This window comes from Zonotrichia leucophrys, chromosome 6, assembly GCF_028769735.1.
Source record: "Zonotrichia leucophrys gambelii isolate GWCS_2022_RI chromosome 6, RI_Zleu_2.0, whole genome shotgun sequence".
Lineage (NCBI taxonomy): Eukaryota > Metazoa > Chordata > Aves > Passeriformes > Passerellidae > Zonotrichia > Zonotrichia leucophrys.
Genome location: NC_088176.1, coordinates 5,342,142 through 5,359,648, shown reverse-complemented (window position 1 = coordinate 5,359,648; position 17,507 = coordinate 5,342,142). Strand labels below are relative to the sequence as shown.

Here is a 17,507-nt window from a genome sequence, read left to right as displayed (position 1 = left end):
ATCTGTCCAAGACCAAATTCCTGACCAGCTCCAGGGTGGAGCATCTGCTCCTGCTGGGAACTGGATCAAAAATCCCCTTGCTCTGTGTGCCCAAGGATTCCAGCTATGAAATCCTCCTTCCCAGGAATGCCTTGCCATGCCATTCCAGTGTAGGACCTTGTCCAGAAGCTGCTGTGAAGCAGGACCTTGCTGTGCTGTGGTTTGTGACTGTGGCACCCTGACAGACCCAGTGCCTGTGTCCTCGTCCCTGTACTGTAGATAGGCTGCACGTGGTGTCCCCACAACGCCCTGGCCTGCCCTAGGGTAGCTCTGTGTCTTAGGACTTGTACTGTGTCTGAAACCATTTATCACCTGAAACTTTGATCAACAAATTTGGTTTATTTATTTTATTAAAGTGATGTGGGTTTGGGTTTTTGTTCTTTTTTTTGAGTGTCTATACTTGTGGTTATATTTAAAATTAAACTACTGCTGTATTTTAATGTGAGCAATATACATGAGATATTTTAATAAAAAAAGTGGAATCAAAAGCAGGGTTTGGTATGTGATGTTAAGGCATGTGGGACTGTTTCTTTCAGAATTACAGACACAATTCTCCTGGTAGTCAAGGGACACAGCCATGACTTCACTTCTTTATCCTCTTAGAATGGTGCTGCTTTTCTGGGCAGCTTGTGCCAGGGCCTCACCACCCTCACAGGGAAGAACTTCTTCATATTTTATCTAAATCTATCCTCTGTTAGTTTGAAGTCATCACCCCTTGTCCTGTCCCTCTCCTGCAGTTCAATGTCCTTCCAGCTGTGAAATGCTGGAGATGGCAATGGGCACAAAAACAGCCCCTGAGGCAATCTCAGAACCCAACCCTGCATTCCAGCCCAGCTGCCTTTTGAAAAGTGTTCATTTCCTTCCTCATGTGTTCAGTTGCTTCACTTCACAGTAATGCAGCACAAGTCAGACAAAACCATGAATATTCATTTTTAGTGCTCAAAAAAAAAAAAAAAAAGAGAAAAGAAATAAGCTCTAAGTGATTTGAAACAGCACCAAGCTTGGCTCAAATTTAGGATACACAAAAAATGTTTCTCATAATAAGTACTCATTATTAGTGTGAAGAGACAAAATATCCAGATTGGCTGTACAGCAAAAGCCCTCATGTTTAGAACAGGAAAATACCATAAAAAGGGGGTTCCTGTCCCTTTCAATCAGCAGAAAGCACTAAGTAACCCATTTCAACACCCAGTACTGCCCAGGCAGAAAGTAAAGATGTTTTGTGTGAGCACAGGAGTATCACCCAGTGTCCAGTCAATGTGGGTTTTTTTAAGAAGCTGTACCAGGACAAAGCTCATTGGAGAAATGTGAGAAATCACGGTCTGCTCTAAGCACAAGGCAAATATTTTTTATACCTGAGTTGGTCAAATCACTGCTTGGTACCACACTGTGATACCATCACACTGCTGCTGCTGCTCTGAGTGTGACCTGCCCCAGCTCACAGAACAGCACAGAGTGAAGTCAGCACCTCCTCCACTGCAGCTGCAGGCCAGCTGAGAGCTCTGATCCTCACAATTCAGCCAAGCAGAAATGAGAGCACAAATGTCCTCCAGAACAGAGCATACCACTGCTATCTATGAAGGGCTCTGGCTTGAATTCTCTTACTATTAAAGGGAGTAAGTTTACACAACCTCAGTATTAAAGTTTAATATCAAACAATTTGCTCAATGTTACCAATTTTCAATTACAAAACAGGGTCCAAAAAAATTCCATAAAATATGTTTAGGTGGCTGAACAGAGTTAAGCGCGTTCAGACCGCAAGGGTAAATATCCATAACTTTTTGGTATAAATTATCTACAAAAACCGGTATAAACAATATTCCAATCTTAGTATGGGTTCCACCTAGGATTAGAGACATGTTCAGGGTGACATCCAGCAGGTGTTAAAGTTCATTGCCATTGACACATTGCTGCTGCTGCAGCCTGGCCTTGCGCAGCGCCTCCAGCTGCTTGGCTCGCAGCCACCGCTCCCTGGACAGCGTCGTCTGCCCCGCGCTGAGCGACAGGAACCTGGGGAGCACAGAGAGCCAGTCAGGAACTGCTCCTGCAGCTGCTGCAACCCAGAACAGCTCAGACCCGGCCCAGAACAGCTCCGACCCGGCCCAGAACAGCTCAGACCCGGCCCAGAACAGCTCAGACCCGGCCCAGCTCTGACCCGGCCCAGAACGGCTCAGACTCGGCCCAGCTCAGACCCAGAACAGCTCAGACCCAGCCCAGAACAGCTCAAAGACGGCCCAGCTCCAGCTCAGCCCCAGCTCACTCAGCCCCAGCCCAGCTCGCTCAGACCCAGCCCCAGCCCAGCTCAGCCCCAGCCCCAGCTCGCTCAGACCCAGCCCCAGCTCGCACAGACCCAGCCCAGCTCACTCAAACCCAGCCCAGCTCGCTCAGCCCAGCCACGCTCCCTACAGCGTCGTCATGCCCAGCCTGACGCAGAACCTAGCACAGGCCAGTCAAACCGCTCCTCAGCTGCTCAACCCAGCCAGCTCAAACAGCCAGAATGGCTCAGCCCGCCGCCCAGAACGGCCCACCCGCCCAGAACCGCTCGACCCAGCCCAGACACGCTCGACCCGCCCACGCTCCGACCCGCCCAGACGCTCCGACCCGGCCCAGCGCTCCGACCCGGCCCAGTCGCTCCGACCCGCCCAGTCGCTCCGACCCGCCCAGACTGCTCCGACCCAGCCCAGAACGCTCAAACCCAGCCCAGACAGCTCAGACCCAGCCCAGCTCGCTCAGACCCAGCCCCAGCTCGCTCAGACCCAGCCCCAGCTCACTCAGACCCAGCCCCAGCTCGCACAGACCCAGCCCAGCTCGCTCAGACCCAGCCCAGCTCCGACCCAGCCGGCCTTCAGGAGTAAGAAAGCAAGGGATGAAAGCAGGAAGCAAATACTTGGCCTAACTAAGAATCTCCTCTGCCTGGCTGGTCTGACACAACTGAGCTGCAGAGCAAGGGCTGGCTGAAGCTGCAGCTGGCTGGGGAGCCCAGAGGGGTGACAGGAGCACCGCACCCACCTGGCCACCAGCAGCATTTTGTGCAGGTCATCGGCCGTGACGCTCTCGGGGTTGTTCTTGCGCATTTCCACAAAGTCTTCTTCCACTGCCTGCAACAACGCAGCGTGGGATTATGGAGCAGAACACATCTCCAGGAGGAGATAAGAACACTGTAACAACCTTTAGATTTCAACCTTTCAACTCATTGCTGCTGAGAAAAACCAGGCTACTTCTCATCTTTGTAAAGAATCCATTTTCAAAATGAGTGTTAGAAAGCAGGTTACATGCACTGTTCCTTATCTAATAAATTCAGTATATACTTTACAAACCCTTGAAGGCACAGTCAGGATGTGAAAATGCTTCTATTTGGGTTTTGTAAAACTTAAAGGAGAATCACTGACAAGTACAGTAACTGTCTACTCAGGTGGTTTCTATCCAAACACACAGCTGAAAACAAGTGAGGGAGGTGTCCCTACCTTGGTCACCTCATCAGATATACTGTAGTCCAGCAGCCTCAACAAACTCAGGTAAATTCGGAATTTGTTCAGCACGGAGGGCAGCACTGCAGTGAGGAGGCTGCTCATGTACTCTTCCATGTTTGGGGGAATTATCTGTGGCTGTAAGTGGACTTGGCAATCTGACTGAAAGAGAAAAATCACATTTCATCTCTTTCCATGTCCCACTATTTTCTATTCCAAGACTAATTTACTCTCAGAAGGAGCAGAAATCAGTATTTCCCAGAACCAAGGTAAGATAATTCTTGAAATACTCTCCAGCTCACGTTTTGAACAGCTCCTGCTCCAAGCAGGAGAGCCAAGGCTGGCATGTCAGAGAGCAAGCTCAGGGTACTGCAGGGGCAGTGCCACATCTGTGCCATCACCTCAGAACCCCCCGTGCCCGAGGGAGGCTGGAGAGCAGCACATCTCTGCAGCTTTACCCACCCTGGCTCCTTCACCACCTCAGAAAGGAGGAACGGAGCTCCATCCCTGTTTTCTGGCCAGAGGGAGCAGGCAGCAGCTGCTGCCAGTGTCACACCCTCCCTGGTCACAGGACATTTCCTGTCCCCACCTGTCCCTCCCATACCGGCAGCAGCGAGCGGCCCTCGGAAGTGATCAGCACATTAATGTTGCATGGGAATTCCATCCGGTGGTAATTGAAGTCATAATCCACCTTCTGCCAGGTGATCAGGTTCCCCAGGGCTGTCACATTATGGACACCTGCAAGAGCCACAGCAAACTCCCTGAGCACTGAGCACAACAAATGTCAGCCTGAGTGCTGTGTCCCATCAGGGAGCATTAAGGAGCAGCAAGCAGAAGGATTCTGCAATCACCCTGTTCCTCCTTGTGTCTGAGGTGTCTTCCTCAGACAATCACTTCTTAATCTGAATCTAAATTAAGAATTCTTAATTCCAGGCCCAAACCCTGTCTGGCTTAGTACATGAGTTCATATCTCATGTCTTCACTGGCCCTACAAAGCCAGGTATCTATTCAGAGAGAAAAACCAAAAAAGAAATCTCTCCTCAAAAGCAGAAAAACATCAGCAATTTAATTTTGCCATTTTTTAAATGGTACTCACTCACCTTACCTGGAATTAAGTTATTTAAAATATAAAATGTTAAAATTGACAAATGAACTGGTTGACCCTTGGGATGCTCTCTTTGAAATACCAACATGTACCTGACAAACTGAATTTCTCTTCAGCAGTTACTGCATCAAATGACAAAACTACTGTTATGGTTTTGCCTTTAAATACTTAGTAATAATTTAGTATATTGTAAATAAAGGCAAAGTTAGCAAATAAAGACAAATTTAATATTGGGGTTGACTTCTGGGACATTTTTCCATTTGAAATTTCCAAGCTGTAGCTTCCAAGAGCTCCAAACCAACTGCCACATCTGAAGACACTCTAGGATTAAATTTTGTTCCCAACGCTGCTGTAAGAAATGAATAATTTGTACTTCTTTACTCTAAATTCAGTAGAAAACAATATCACATCAGCAAAAAAGAAATAAAATTACCAAGCCCTTTTATCTGCAACTTTTAATATCTAAAATATTATTTTTTCACTAAATGCTGAGTATTTTTAAACATTACAGACAAACACTTTAGAAAACTTGTAAACCAGCACAGCAAGAATTCTCTATAATGGGAGTTTATCATATTTTAACTAATTTTTTTTTTAAACAGTCAATGCAGAGCTTGTTAGTCGTTTTACTATTTTCTTTAGCAAAATTTTGTAGCTTTACTAAAGATGAGTAGCAAAAAATACTGAAAACTCAAAACTGAGTAATTTCAATTTGCAACTTTTAAGAGCAGTAATTGAAAAAACCAAAGCAGCTTTCTCCAGACAGCATTTTGATTTTTTAGACTATTTAGGTTCATGTCCTGAGTTGGAAGGAACCCACAAGGATCATTGGGCTCCAGCTGCTGGCCTTGCACAGGACAGCCCCAGGACTCAAAGATACACATGTACTGTGCATTCTGCAGGTACTGAGCTTTTAATGCAACTCAGCTCTTTTAAGGGAGTTATAATTAAATTAATTTCTAAAGCTTTGCTGAAAGCACACTACACAGTGCTACATCAGCTTGTAAGACAGAATCCCCACTATTTTTAACACAGCAATAGCAATCTTTTTTCTCCAGTTCTCAGGGATGGTTTCCAGATATACAGTAAAAATACAGAGCATAAGGCATCAGCATATGCTTTGCCCACTTCATGCACTACCACAGGAAACTGAAAGGCCACTCCAGTGAATCAGAGTTATTTTGGTAATGAAGAATTCTCCCAGTTTGTCTTAAGTTGGCTGAGAAGGCTGCAGGAAGCTGCTTCAAAGCAGTGCAATAGGATGTAGAAACCACAGAGTTTTGCACTAGACCCCTTATCAGCGGGACACGATTATCACCACTGCCTAAAAACACAGCAGCTTTTAAGCTCCCAAAGGGGCTTGCAGACACCAGAGTGTGTACCTGCAGTGTCCAGCTGTCCCTGCTCCAGCTGGGTCTCGTCGATGACCAGGGAGGTGTGGCTGGCCAGCTGCAGCAGCCCGCTGACCAGGCGGTTGGCTGTGTAGTCCTTGTGGGGGATGAAGCGCGAGTGGTTCATGCTCTCGATGCTCATGCGCAGGTGGTAGGACTGCAAGGAGCAACAAACATCAGCAGCCAGGCAGGGCTGCTCCTGCAGCTGCAGCTGGCCTGGCAGCCTGCACAGCAAAGCAGAACTTGGCACTGCAGTGCTTTGTCCCAAATATCCAAATGCTGTGTATTTCAAAATTTCCCAAAGGAAAATATTGCTGTCAGGAATTCCTATCCTGGATTCTGAACATCTAAGATGAGCTCAATAAAAAATGATTTATTGCAGCAATACTGTTGTGTATGACCCCAAATTGAATTACTGTGGCTTTTCTGCAGATCAGTATCCACAAACTTGAGTAAACCCTAATGACACCACTGTAGCCATGATATTTTCTGAAAAATCCTTTCCTTAGGATTTTTCCTTCTGAGAAGCTGAGAGGCCTCGGGAACAAAATGTAAACATTGATTATCTGCTGCTGTGGAATGCAACAGGTGCATCTGGGATTGGTCTCATGTGGTTGTTTCTAATTAATGGCCAATCACAGTCAGCTGGCTCGGACTGTTTCGATCAGTCACAAGCCTTTGTTATTCATTCATTCTTATTCTATTCTTAGCCAGCCTTTTGATGAAATCCTTTCTTCTATTCTTTTAGTATAGTTTTAATGTAATATATATCATAAAAAAACAAATCAAGCCTTCTGAAACATGGAGTCACCATTCTCATCTCCCCCCTCATCCTAAGACCCCTGTGAAGACCATCACACCATAATTTAATAACCCAAATGTCTAAACACATCAATCCAGAAAGACCAAATAAAGCATGCAGCATCTGCCTATCAGCTCAATACCTTTGAGGAGAGGATTTTATTGCATACTCATCCTCGATGATGAGGCACACAGACTTCAACACACAGGCCAGCCCCATCTCTATTGTTACCTGCTCTGTATGTGGGGAGCAGGAGAAAATACATTCTAGGCCAAGTGTTGGAACATTTTAGCCTGCCTTGACCAGGCTGTACCAGTGAGAACACATTCCCCAGCCCTGCCCAGGCACAGCCCCATCTCTTTTGTTATCTGCTCTCTAAATGGGGAGCAGGAGAGCACTCCAGCCTGCCCTGGCCAGGCTGTACCAGTGAGAACACATCCCCCAGCCTTACCCCATCTCTATTGTTACCTGCTCTCTACAGGGGAGCAGGAGAGCACTCCAGCCTGCCCTGGCCAGGCTGTACCAGTGAGAACACTGGTACATCCCCCAGCCTTACCCCATCTCTATTGTTACCTGCCCTCTACAGGGGAGCAGGAGAGCACTCCAGCCTGCCTGGACCAGGCTGTAGCAGTGAGAACACATCCCCCAGCCTTACCCCATCTCTATTGTTACCTGCTCTCTACAGGGGAGCAGGAGAGCATATCAGGCTGTACCAGTAAGAACAGGTCCCCCAGCCCTGCCCAGGCACAGCCCCATCTCTATTGCTGCCTGCTCTCTACAGGGGAGCAGGAGAGCACTCCAGCCTGCCCTGGCCAGGCTGTAGCAGTGAGAACACACCCCCCAGCCTTACCCCATGTCTATTGTTACCTGCCCTCTACAGGGGAGCAGGAGAGCACTCCAGCCTGCCCTGGCCAGGCTGTAGCAGTGAGAACACACCCCCCAGCCTTACCCCATGTCTATTGCTGCCAGCTCTCTACAGGGGAGCAGGAGAGCGTATCAGGCTGTACCAGTGAGAACAGGTCCCCCAGCCCTGCCCCATCTCTGTTGTTACCTGCCCTCTACAGGGGAGCAGGAGAGCACTCCAGCCTGCCCTGGCCAGGCTGTAGCCATGAGAACACACCCCCCAGCCCTGCCCAGGCCATGCTCACTGCTGGCACCAGCTGCTGGATGAGGCGGTACAGGTGCTCGCTGAAGGCGCTGCTCCGGGGACAGCCGCTCAGGTTGACGGTGAATTTTCCCAGAGGAAGCACATCCCGTCTGCCATAGCTGCAGCAAAAGCAGCACAGGTTAGGCAAACACCTGGCTAACACTGGGTACAGGTGTGAGCAGCTGGAGCATTGTGGGGTCTCTGACAGCCAGCAGGATTTCAGAACATACACACCAAAATCAGCTCCTCTGCCTTCCTCCTGCAGGAGGCTGAAGCTGCTCCTCCCAGCACCACACAGCAGCAGTGATTTACAGGGCCTGGCACCTGCAGTGCCTTCCAGACATTCTGTTCTCCCTGTACTCTGCTGTTACTCACTGAGCACACTGCATTCTTTTCCCTTGTGCTGCCCAATCTCAACTTCCCTCCTTATCACTCTTGTTCATCTCCTTTACCTGCCCTCAGCTTTCCTCTCCCTCTTCTCACTGTGTGTCACATCCCCAGTCTTGAGAACTCTCAACCTTTTTGTGATACCAGCTAAGAGAGAAAAGGTATCCTATTCTAAGTGTTGGGACTAAAAAGAATGAAAACAACCCATTTTGACTTTGAAGACTAAAATGACTAACATTAAATTTGGGCCTGACAAAGAATTTCTGAAGTTTCACACTTAAGATTTTAATCAGTCCAAGGATGCTTCTCTTTCACCCATAGTTTAAATCAACTAAAAATAAATTTCTATCACATGCTAAATAGATCACTTGAACTTACCAATAAACAGGCTTACATTTAATTAAACAAATTCCCACAATGTACCTTGTAGTTCCTAAGCAATAATTCCTGCAGTCAGGAAATGCTGGCTTTGGGAAGTCACTGGCATGTCCTACTCATTAGAAGAAGCCAGAGGCAGAAAGATGTTTTCAAACCTCTGTTTAAAGGTGTCTTGGAGATTTTGTCAGCTCTCAAAGCAGCACTGAAAGTATACACTGCCATAAAGCTGCTCTTTTATCAATATTTACTGTTATTTCAGACACTGAAATCTGCCTTTGTGTGTACTGTGACAGGACAACTACCTGCACAAACTACCACTGAAATAAGTATTATTTAAGCTATTTCTGCCATATATTTGCAGACTGGTGAAGGAGATTTCTTCTGAAAGCTCAATACATAAATTGTCAGCACACATGTAAATACTCACACTGTAGAAATGAGATGCAGTATCAGGTATTCAGCAGCCAAACTGTCTCCCAAGAGGGCATGGGTGAGGAACCCCAGCAACTCTGCTCTCACTGGTGACAGCTCAGACATGAAATTAGAAACAACTGGCAAAAGAGCAGAGGACAAATGTCAGGAAATGTTCTTGTTTCTCACCCTCTTCCCTCTAAAAAAATTTGACTTTCTGTCACAGTTGGATGAAGAAAAATGTTTATTCCAAAGCAGTCTAGGAAAAAAAACCAAACACTCATTTGTTTTTTCAACTGGATTTGGACAACCTGAATCACTCAACACTTCCTTGGAAATTACTTTTATAAAAGATTAGATATTGTGTAATGCATTTGCAGCAGGGTATAAAGTGTAGAGCCAAATTTATAAAATCCATAGCTGCTCTGTTTTATATTAAAGGCTGAAAAAACTTCTTACACATTGCTCAGAACAAGCAATATAAGGCACTCAAAGAAGAAAGTCATAAATACCAGAGGTCTGCATGCAATAATTCAGTGAAAAAAATAACAGTCAAACAAGAAATAGCACAGTAGCTTAAAAGCAGAATTGCCTTATTTTGTGCACAGTATTAGGAGTCTCTATATTAGCAGTATGTTTCTTATTTCCAATATCACACTAAACTGGAAATCTAATTTTCCAGCAATTCACAACTCTGTGTGAAAACAAATCAAATCCTATGGCTGAACAACTTGGTAAAATCCTTGGGCACGTAGAATGCAAAACCCAACTCCACATAAATCACTTTTATTTCAGCCAAATAAAATGTAAACATCACATAAACAAAAACATCTGCATCCTGGGAAATCTTCCATTTCCCAAGATTTAAATTCAAACCCTGCTGTTGAGACATTTGCCTCTGAGCAAAGCAGAGTTTGTTCAGATGTGCTGGAAAGTGCCCAGACACTCACAGGTTTTGCTCTCCTCTTCGTTAAGGCAGGCAGGCAGCAAGGGGTTAATGTGCTGCAGCTTCTGGGCCACAATGACGTGGATCCTGGGCACCAGGGAGGCTGGGGGGCTGTGCACCCTCTGCTCCTCCATGGTGTCCATGCACTCCATGGGATCCAGGCTGGAGCTGTCCCTGTGGAGAGGACACAGCACAGCTGGACTCAAACATCCCAGGGAATTTCTGTCCCTGTGAGCCACAACAGCTGGAAGCAGGCCAGGGACAGAGGGACAAACAACATCCACTCCCAGCTCCTGCTGACTCCTGCCACACTCAAAGCACCTTCTTCAGGATCTTTATAAACACCACAAATACTGAATTACAATTATATCATGGCATATTAACACCAAAGCAGGCTTGACCCAAAATATCTGGATTCTATTATTTTCAAGCCATAAAAACACATTTATTATTTGCTGCATACAGGCTGTGGCTTCAAGTAAAATATCACACACTGTTCTGTCCAGCCTGTACTGAAGTCTAAACAGTAGCTTTTAAAAAATAAGGTCATTTATTACATTTGTGTCTGTAAGCACATGTGGGATTCTGACATCCCACCAGGTTCTGCAGCCTGACAAGATCTTCTAGACAGTCCCATCACATCTCTGTGACTGGCTGAGTAAAAGAGCTGTGAATAAATAAACCCCAATGTACCTCTGCTGGAACCTGGAGGTATTACCTCTTAATTTAAGAGTTCAGATACACAAGCTTTGCTCTCCCTGAAGATGTCTCACAAAATTTCTCCAAGGTTTTCATTTTCATTTTTAGAAAGTAAAATCCCTAAAGTGACTCTGTCAGATGACAGTAAAGCTTAGAACAAATTTCATCTTCTTGTACTGGTTTTAAAAACTGTCAGGCTTTATTACTTCAAAGCCACTTCAGTTCATCCACACACTATCCACTCTTTCCATTAAAAGAGATTTGTTTTGTTTGTATTCAAAATGTTGCTAAATGCCACCATTTTGTCTTCTTGTTACAGAATGACACAGGGAAAAAGCCACAAGCACCTGTGAGAGAGCAACTGAGCTGTCAGTGTGGGATCAGCTGTCACACAGATGATAACAAAAAGCAGCTGAGCAGGCTGAGGGAATTTTTAAGAAGTTGGCACTATAAAGGATTCACATTGCACTCTGGGTGTCCTACTTGCCAGAGATGAACAAACTCACCAACAGAAATGATTCAGAGTGCAATGGTTCACGACATCAGCAGTATTTGTGTTAGATTTTGGTCAAGAGTTTTATTTTCAAACTTGACTTCATGCATCCTAAATGATTTTGTATTTTGTCAGGCAAGGAACTGCAGAACAGCAGGTGAAATGGGCAGTTTCTATCAGTGGATTAAGAAGATGAGATACCTTAATTAATGAAAAATCAACCCATTTTTTACTCATTTTGGTCATTATCACTCTGCATGCAGACATGCAAACTTTGTTTTTTATATTCTTCAGAAACGTTTACATTTCTGGTAACAACTTCCAGGGACTTAAAACTACATCAAAAGCACATTTATAATTTTAAAACTTCCTTGAAAGCTTTGTTCACTATTCACTCATTCACTGAAAGTTCAGTACACATGGAAGAGTACAAACATTTAACTGTACAGCATTTTCTGCTTTGCAGACTGTACAGCAGCCTAAAAAAAGATGCACTGGGTATCCAAGGATATGGATGTACCAGAGCACATGGGACTTCAGTTTCCAGGATGCTGGATGTAACACTTTCCTCATCAAGCTATTTTAAAGCAACAAAATTCACTTCTCAAGCATAATTATCATGTACTTACACATTTCCCTGTCTGCTCACTGCAATAAAAACTGCATTTCAGGGCAGCCTTACCTCTCTTCACTGTTCACTATGCTCAGCACTGGGTCCACAGACAGAACACCAAACACCTCCAGCACATCATTGACTTTGAAGCTCTCCCAGCTCTCATAGATCTGCCCCAAAGAGAAAAGAAAAAAACAAAATGCTGAGGCAGATGGGCCAGATGCAGGCCAGCAGAAAAATTGTCAGATAAATGAAACTCAGGAGAGTCAGCTGTGGCCTGAGAACAGTCTGAGTGGAGTTCTCCCCTCGCCCTCAGTGTCACTAAGCTTACACTGGAAAAGGGATTTATCAGGGTGCTCACAGTTGTTTTATGATTCCATGCTTTTTCTATTGGCATTCTTTGCCACATGAGTGTAAACAACTGCATTCTACTCTGATTCATCAAGATTTGTTGAATTACAGAGAAGTCAATACAGCAACAGCAGAGAAATTTTGTGTAAAGCTTCACAGCAATACAACAAAGCAGTGAATCAAGGACTATTTCAAATTCAATACACAAATGTGCAGTTTATTGGATTTTCAGCTTGGTTTTTCACAGCTGTTTTTCAATTAGAGGAAATACCCTAAAAGAAAAACACCAGGGCTAAATACCAGCTGCACCCTCAAGCATCTAATACTGGAATCTTTTTTTAACTAAATGGGGTGAGAAGGTGCAAGCTCTAATAAATGCTGCTGAAGGATTCCAGCAATTCAAATGCAGCACTCAAGAAGAGAAACACTGTGTTAGTGAAGAGAAAGAATGTAATTATCTCTGGAAACAAAATTCTGGACTTGAGACACATTTCTGTGCCTACAAACCACGGCAAGGCTGATTCTGAGAGCACAGCCCTGCATCTCTCACCTTTACAAGACATGCTGGTCCCTTCTCTCCTGGCAAGGGAAAATTTAGGTCAAGTGGAGGGGAGCAGTTGGGAGAAATGACATGATGGCCTGCAGAAGCTTCTGTTTCTAATCTCTTTGGCTCCACACATCCATGGATATCACCTCCACTGCCTGAAAAGCAGGATTTGCAGGCTTTTTAAAAAGAAATGCAGAACTGAGCAACACAGAATAAAACTCATTTAACAAGACATCTGAGACAAGAATATTTAATAATGCAATATACCTGACAGAACATACTCTTAGTATGAGAAGTCTCACAAGTGCATATTGTATGTAATCAAGTGAAGTGTGAGAGAGAGTTCTGGCAAAGATCTATGTGTCTTGGAAATCCAAACATGGCCAGAAATCTGATTTTCAAAATGCAAAGTTTAAACCAGAGGAATGATTTTTTTTCCTATAGTCCATAGGACTGCAAAAATAGTATTTTTCTGATGTTTAAAAAAAAAGGTTAGAATATGCATAAAACCCAGTTTACATTAAAAATTTCTGTATATTGTCAGCAAGTCATACAACACACATATAACACTATAGGCTCTCCCACACTCCTTCAAATCAAACCACTGACAACAAAGCCTCCAAATCCCAAAGGCTGCAACAACAACAATAATAATGAAACCAATTGCCAATATTTCACTTTTTAGCGATGAATTTTTGCCAAATCCTGGGAAGACAGCAGAACAACCATTGAGCAGCTCTTACCCATGTGCTGCTCCTTCTGTTTGGAGGGATGCAGGTCCATGTCCTCATCCTCCTCGTAGCTCCTCTTGTGGCGGCTGGGGGTGTAGGAGGTGGAGGGGCTCACCCGGGCCTGGCTGGCACTGATGTAGGCCTGGCCCAAGGGTTAAGGAAGAGCAGGGAAAACTCACCCACACTAAGGTAAATTGTTGTTTTTTTTAAACAAAATCCTCACCTTAACATGCTCAGCTACAGGTGTTTTATAAGAGACTCTCACTGTGTAAGGGTTCTGCTGTAGAAAATGCCAGTGGTTCAAGTGAAGTTTCTTTGCAACTAGAAATTAACAGAAAAAATGTCTACTAAATCAAAACAAATGCTCCTAAACTCATTTGCATCCTCCTCATCCTCCTTTTTGTGCATATTACACGCCATCACCTTTTTTTCTCTTTCTACACCTATCACTTCTCCAGATTCACTTAAAAAAAAAGAAATCTTAAATGAACTTATTCCTTAAACCTAATTAATTAGTTGGTGACCACTGATTGTCTAACAAAACACTGGCTCAGTCCAAAAAGATATTTCCTTCACCCATGCAGATTCACCAGGCACTGGAACACAGTAGAAAGTCTGTCTCTCCGAGGTGACTGTTTGTGAGGAGTTCAAATCAATTTCCTGCTGAGGCTGCAATCCCAAGAGAAATTTTGTCAAAAACCTGATTACAGTTTGTTTTCTTTTTTTAAGCTAACCCCACAGATTCACTCAGCTAGAAGTTACAATTAGCATGCAAGACTACATAACTCAGGAAAAAGTGAATATATAATGTTTTGATTCAAATTGCACTGCACTACCAAAAGTAACTATTTTGCATAGCAGACAGATTCAAGGTCATGGGCACTCCCCCCTCCACTCAACCAAAACAGATTTTAAATACAAGAGAAACAGCTGGAAGCCTGCAGAAATTAGAATGCCAGTGAGCAGTTATGAATACTCTGCTTTCCAAACCAAAGATTGACTTTGCATTTAGAGCAGTATCTTCAGGAATCCATTGCCAAGGACCAAAGAAACTCTGTCACACATAAAACTACAATTTTGCATCCAATATTTCTTCTCTAAGTTCATATAGTTTATAGAACTTACCCCACATTCTGCCACATCTCTGTATTTACCAAAATGCAAAACCTGTCAAGAGGGAAAAGGCAATGCAATCATTCTGTTTCTGACAGCATCCTGAACATGAATCACACCAAAATCACTGAAGCCCAAAGCCCCTCACAGACATCCTGCCAAACATTTCATCATTTTAACATTTTCTACTCCTCAACAGAAATGTAACAGGTTATGTTTCACTGATGCCACTTGAGCTGAACACAGTTACTATCAGTGTCCACACTCCACAGGTTTAATTCACAAACTAGAGAAATTCAAGGATCAGAATGAGTAAAATGACAAAACAGTAACTCAGTATTTCACTTACCCGTGCATTTGTGTTTGGGTCAACTGTTTCATAGACTCCCATGTAAAACTCAGGATCAAACATATCTTGAACCATGCAGCGAAATTTCACTAAGCTGTTGGGTTTCAGGTAATGTACAGGAACATCATTCAGTGATGGGACCTGTGAAAAAAGAGATTGTTCTATACTACTGGTATATATTGAGCAGTGCTCTGAAGTGAGCCAAAACCAGCACAAAAATTTAATTTTCTGACCATCCAGTATATCCTCCTTATCAAACCCCTACATTTATCCCAATTTAAGCAGTAACAAAGTGTATCTATCCCAACACCTTCCTGCAATGCCTGTTACAGATAATTGTTACAATTCTTAACAGCTCCCAAATTCTTCCAGTCCCAAACTGGACAATGAAGGAAGTGCTTATAGGTCACTGGAACTGTATGAAAACTGTACAATATTTGAAATCAACTTTTAAATTAGAATTATTGCAGCTGCAGGATTAAACAGAATTTATTACTTATTTCTACTTAACAGCACTTCCACCATGTGCTATGTACCAGCAGTACTAGAGCAATTTGAATGCACAATTTCTTATAACAAAGGATCCTGGAAAACCTGTATGTTAATTTCCAAGTCCATATTGGGGAATTCTTTTTCACACAGTTTTACATGACAATGGGAAAATAGAAAGAAAAAAAATCAATGCCTAAACACATGGTATAACTTCAACGAACTTGCAATATGAATAGGGTTTTCTAAATCTGAATATAAAATATTTGTTGAAAAAGCCCACATCCAACATTAAAATGCAACAAAAACTGTAAGTGGCACTATAGGAAGTGGCATTTTAACAAAACTGTCGCCCCTCATTTTTTTGAGCAAGAAAATATGAATTAAATTCCTTCTGATGTTGTAAATTTTACTCAAATTTTGCCATTAATGCTTTGATTTAGGCAACCATTTAATACTAAACACAGAATACTTTCCCAGAGAAAGAAAAATTATTTTCACCTGGTTTTAGTGACAGGTAGAACAGATTTGATCTCAAATTTTCTCATCCCCTTATCAGTCCCATTATGTCATTTCTGCTACAGCCTTTTAGAAAAGTATCAGCTTTTGAACTCAACTGTGCACACTTTATTTTTAAAACCTAAAGCACAGTTTCCTTGCTAAACTGCACAAACCAGGCCTGACCCAGCACAATAAAGCATAGTTTTAGCAGGAAAAGTGTTTTTTTCCTTAAAACCTGAAGGTCCAGGCAAGTATTTATTCAACCCACACAAGTTTTGCATTGTGATAAAAGCTCCTGAGAGAAAGGGTTTATGACCAGCAGCCTGTGGTGCACAGTGAGGACTCACGCTTCCCCAAAAATGACAATATTTGTCATCTCCTGCCATCTACTGACGGTGCTACAGAGTGGCAGCGATGGCCTGGGGGAAGGAGGGTGCTGAAGGCAGGGGATGGACGGGCTGGGATTTCACAGCCCGGCTTTGCACTCAGGTTAAGGCAGGCGAGGTGCAAATTCCACATCCCAAAGGCTGGGCCTGAAATTCAGCTGCATGCTTATCGTGAAATTGCAGGACTTTATCAAAAGCAAGCCACTGCAATAAAGTGTAAAAAACAACAAAGCTTAAGCAAAAGCATAACTCGAAAAGAAAAAAAAAACACTCTTACCCAGTTAGTAGCATTATTTTCTTTTAATTTCTCCTTGAAGTATTCGGTTACCTTCTTCTCCCAGTCAGAGTTTGGAGCATTTTGGGCTACAAAAAACAACATATCAACGTGCCCGTTATCACCACGTCAGAGACTTTTACCCAGCATTCTCCCAGCACACCAAACAAACCCAACTTTCACTTCTATCTTAGGGAAGTGAGTGCATCTCGGACTAATTTATTCCCCTTGCAATTCACTGAGTTCCCATTTCAAACCACTCAGGAAGCACAGAGCCATTGCTGGGAGCGAGGGAAACAACACCGCAGCGGGGACAGGCAGGAACCGAGGCACCGCAAAATTTAATGTCGGTATTTTTTAGTGAAGATTAAACCCAGATTTAATTTTCAGCGTCTGAAATAACTGTAAATAACATTAAAAAAAGATTAAGCTGCGGCTGATAGCGCTGGTAGCACCAGCACCGCTCGGCAGCGCGGGCAGCCAGCACGCGTTGCTGCCGGAACCCAGAGACACACGAGATACACAAAACACACGCTGTATTCGAGACATATAAGATATAAAACACATACATAAGACACAACAGACACATAAGACACAGAACCGGCCCCGCCACCACCCCACGAGGGAAAGCGCCGTCCGGTTCCGGGCGCCCGCGGGGCGCTCCCGCCGCCGCCCGGGGACGCGGGCCCCGCCTCACCGAAGATGCCCTGCACGATGCTCAGGGGGCTGTTCAGCCAGTCCCCCACGCACGGCATGGCGGGGTCGCGCCTCGCCGCGGGGCTGCCGGCACCCTGCGGCCGCCGAGTCCCGCTCGCCAGCCCAGCGCGGGGATCACCGCCGCTTCCTCCTCCTCCTCTTTGCCCTCCTCCTCCTCTTCCTGCGGGAATG

The 17,507-nt window shown here is 44.3% G+C and overlaps 1 protein-coding gene across 3 annotated transcripts; it reads right to left on the bottom strand.

Annotated features, from left to right (window-relative positions):
* Nucleotides 1–1,671: 1,671 nt before the first annotated feature.
* On the bottom strand, nt 1,672–17,503 carry MCMBP (minichromosome maintenance complex binding protein). 3 transcript variants are annotated; one of them, XM_064717170.1, is made up of 16 exons: nt 17,317–17,503; nt 16,623–16,708; nt 14,970–15,110; nt 14,633–14,674; nt 14,075–14,176; nt 13,520–13,643; nt 12,780–12,931; nt 11,948–12,048; nt 10,078–10,247; nt 9,144–9,267; nt 7,953–8,070; nt 5,994–6,159; nt 4,096–4,244; nt 3,504–3,668; nt 3,049–3,137; nt 1,672–2,049 (listed from the first exon to the last, which is right to left on the bottom strand). In XM_064717170.1, the coding sequence occupies exons 1-16, from the start codon at nt 17,372–17,374 to the stop codon at nt 1,923–1,925; spliced, it is 1,914 nt and encodes a 637-aa protein (XP_064573240.1). In that variant the 5' UTR covers nt 17,375–17,503; the 3' UTR covers nt 1,672–1,922. The 3 variants fall into 3 exon arrangements, with proteins under 3 accessions (XP_064573240.1, XP_064573239.1, XP_064573241.1); XM_064717169.1 differs by having other exon boundaries at nt 13,520–13,649; nt 17,317–17,502; XM_064717171.1 differs by having other exon boundaries at nt 4,111–4,244; nt 13,520–13,649; nt 17,317–17,498.
* Between the last annotated feature and the right edge of the window lie 4 nt (nt 17,504–17,507).

Coding starts and splice junctions, on each gene's coding strand:
- MCMBP (XM_064717169.1), bottom strand. CDS start 17,374: ATGCCGTGCGTGGGGGACTGGCTGAACAGCCCCCTGAGCATCGTGCAG. Junction 14,675..14,969: donor ACCCAAACACAAATGCACGG/GTAAGTGAAATA, acceptor CCCTCTTGACAG/GTTTTGCATTTTGGTAAATA. Junction 13,650..14,074: donor AATCTGCATGGGTGAAGGAA/ATATCTTTTTGG, acceptor CCCTTGGGCCAG/GCCTACATCAGTGCCAGCCA.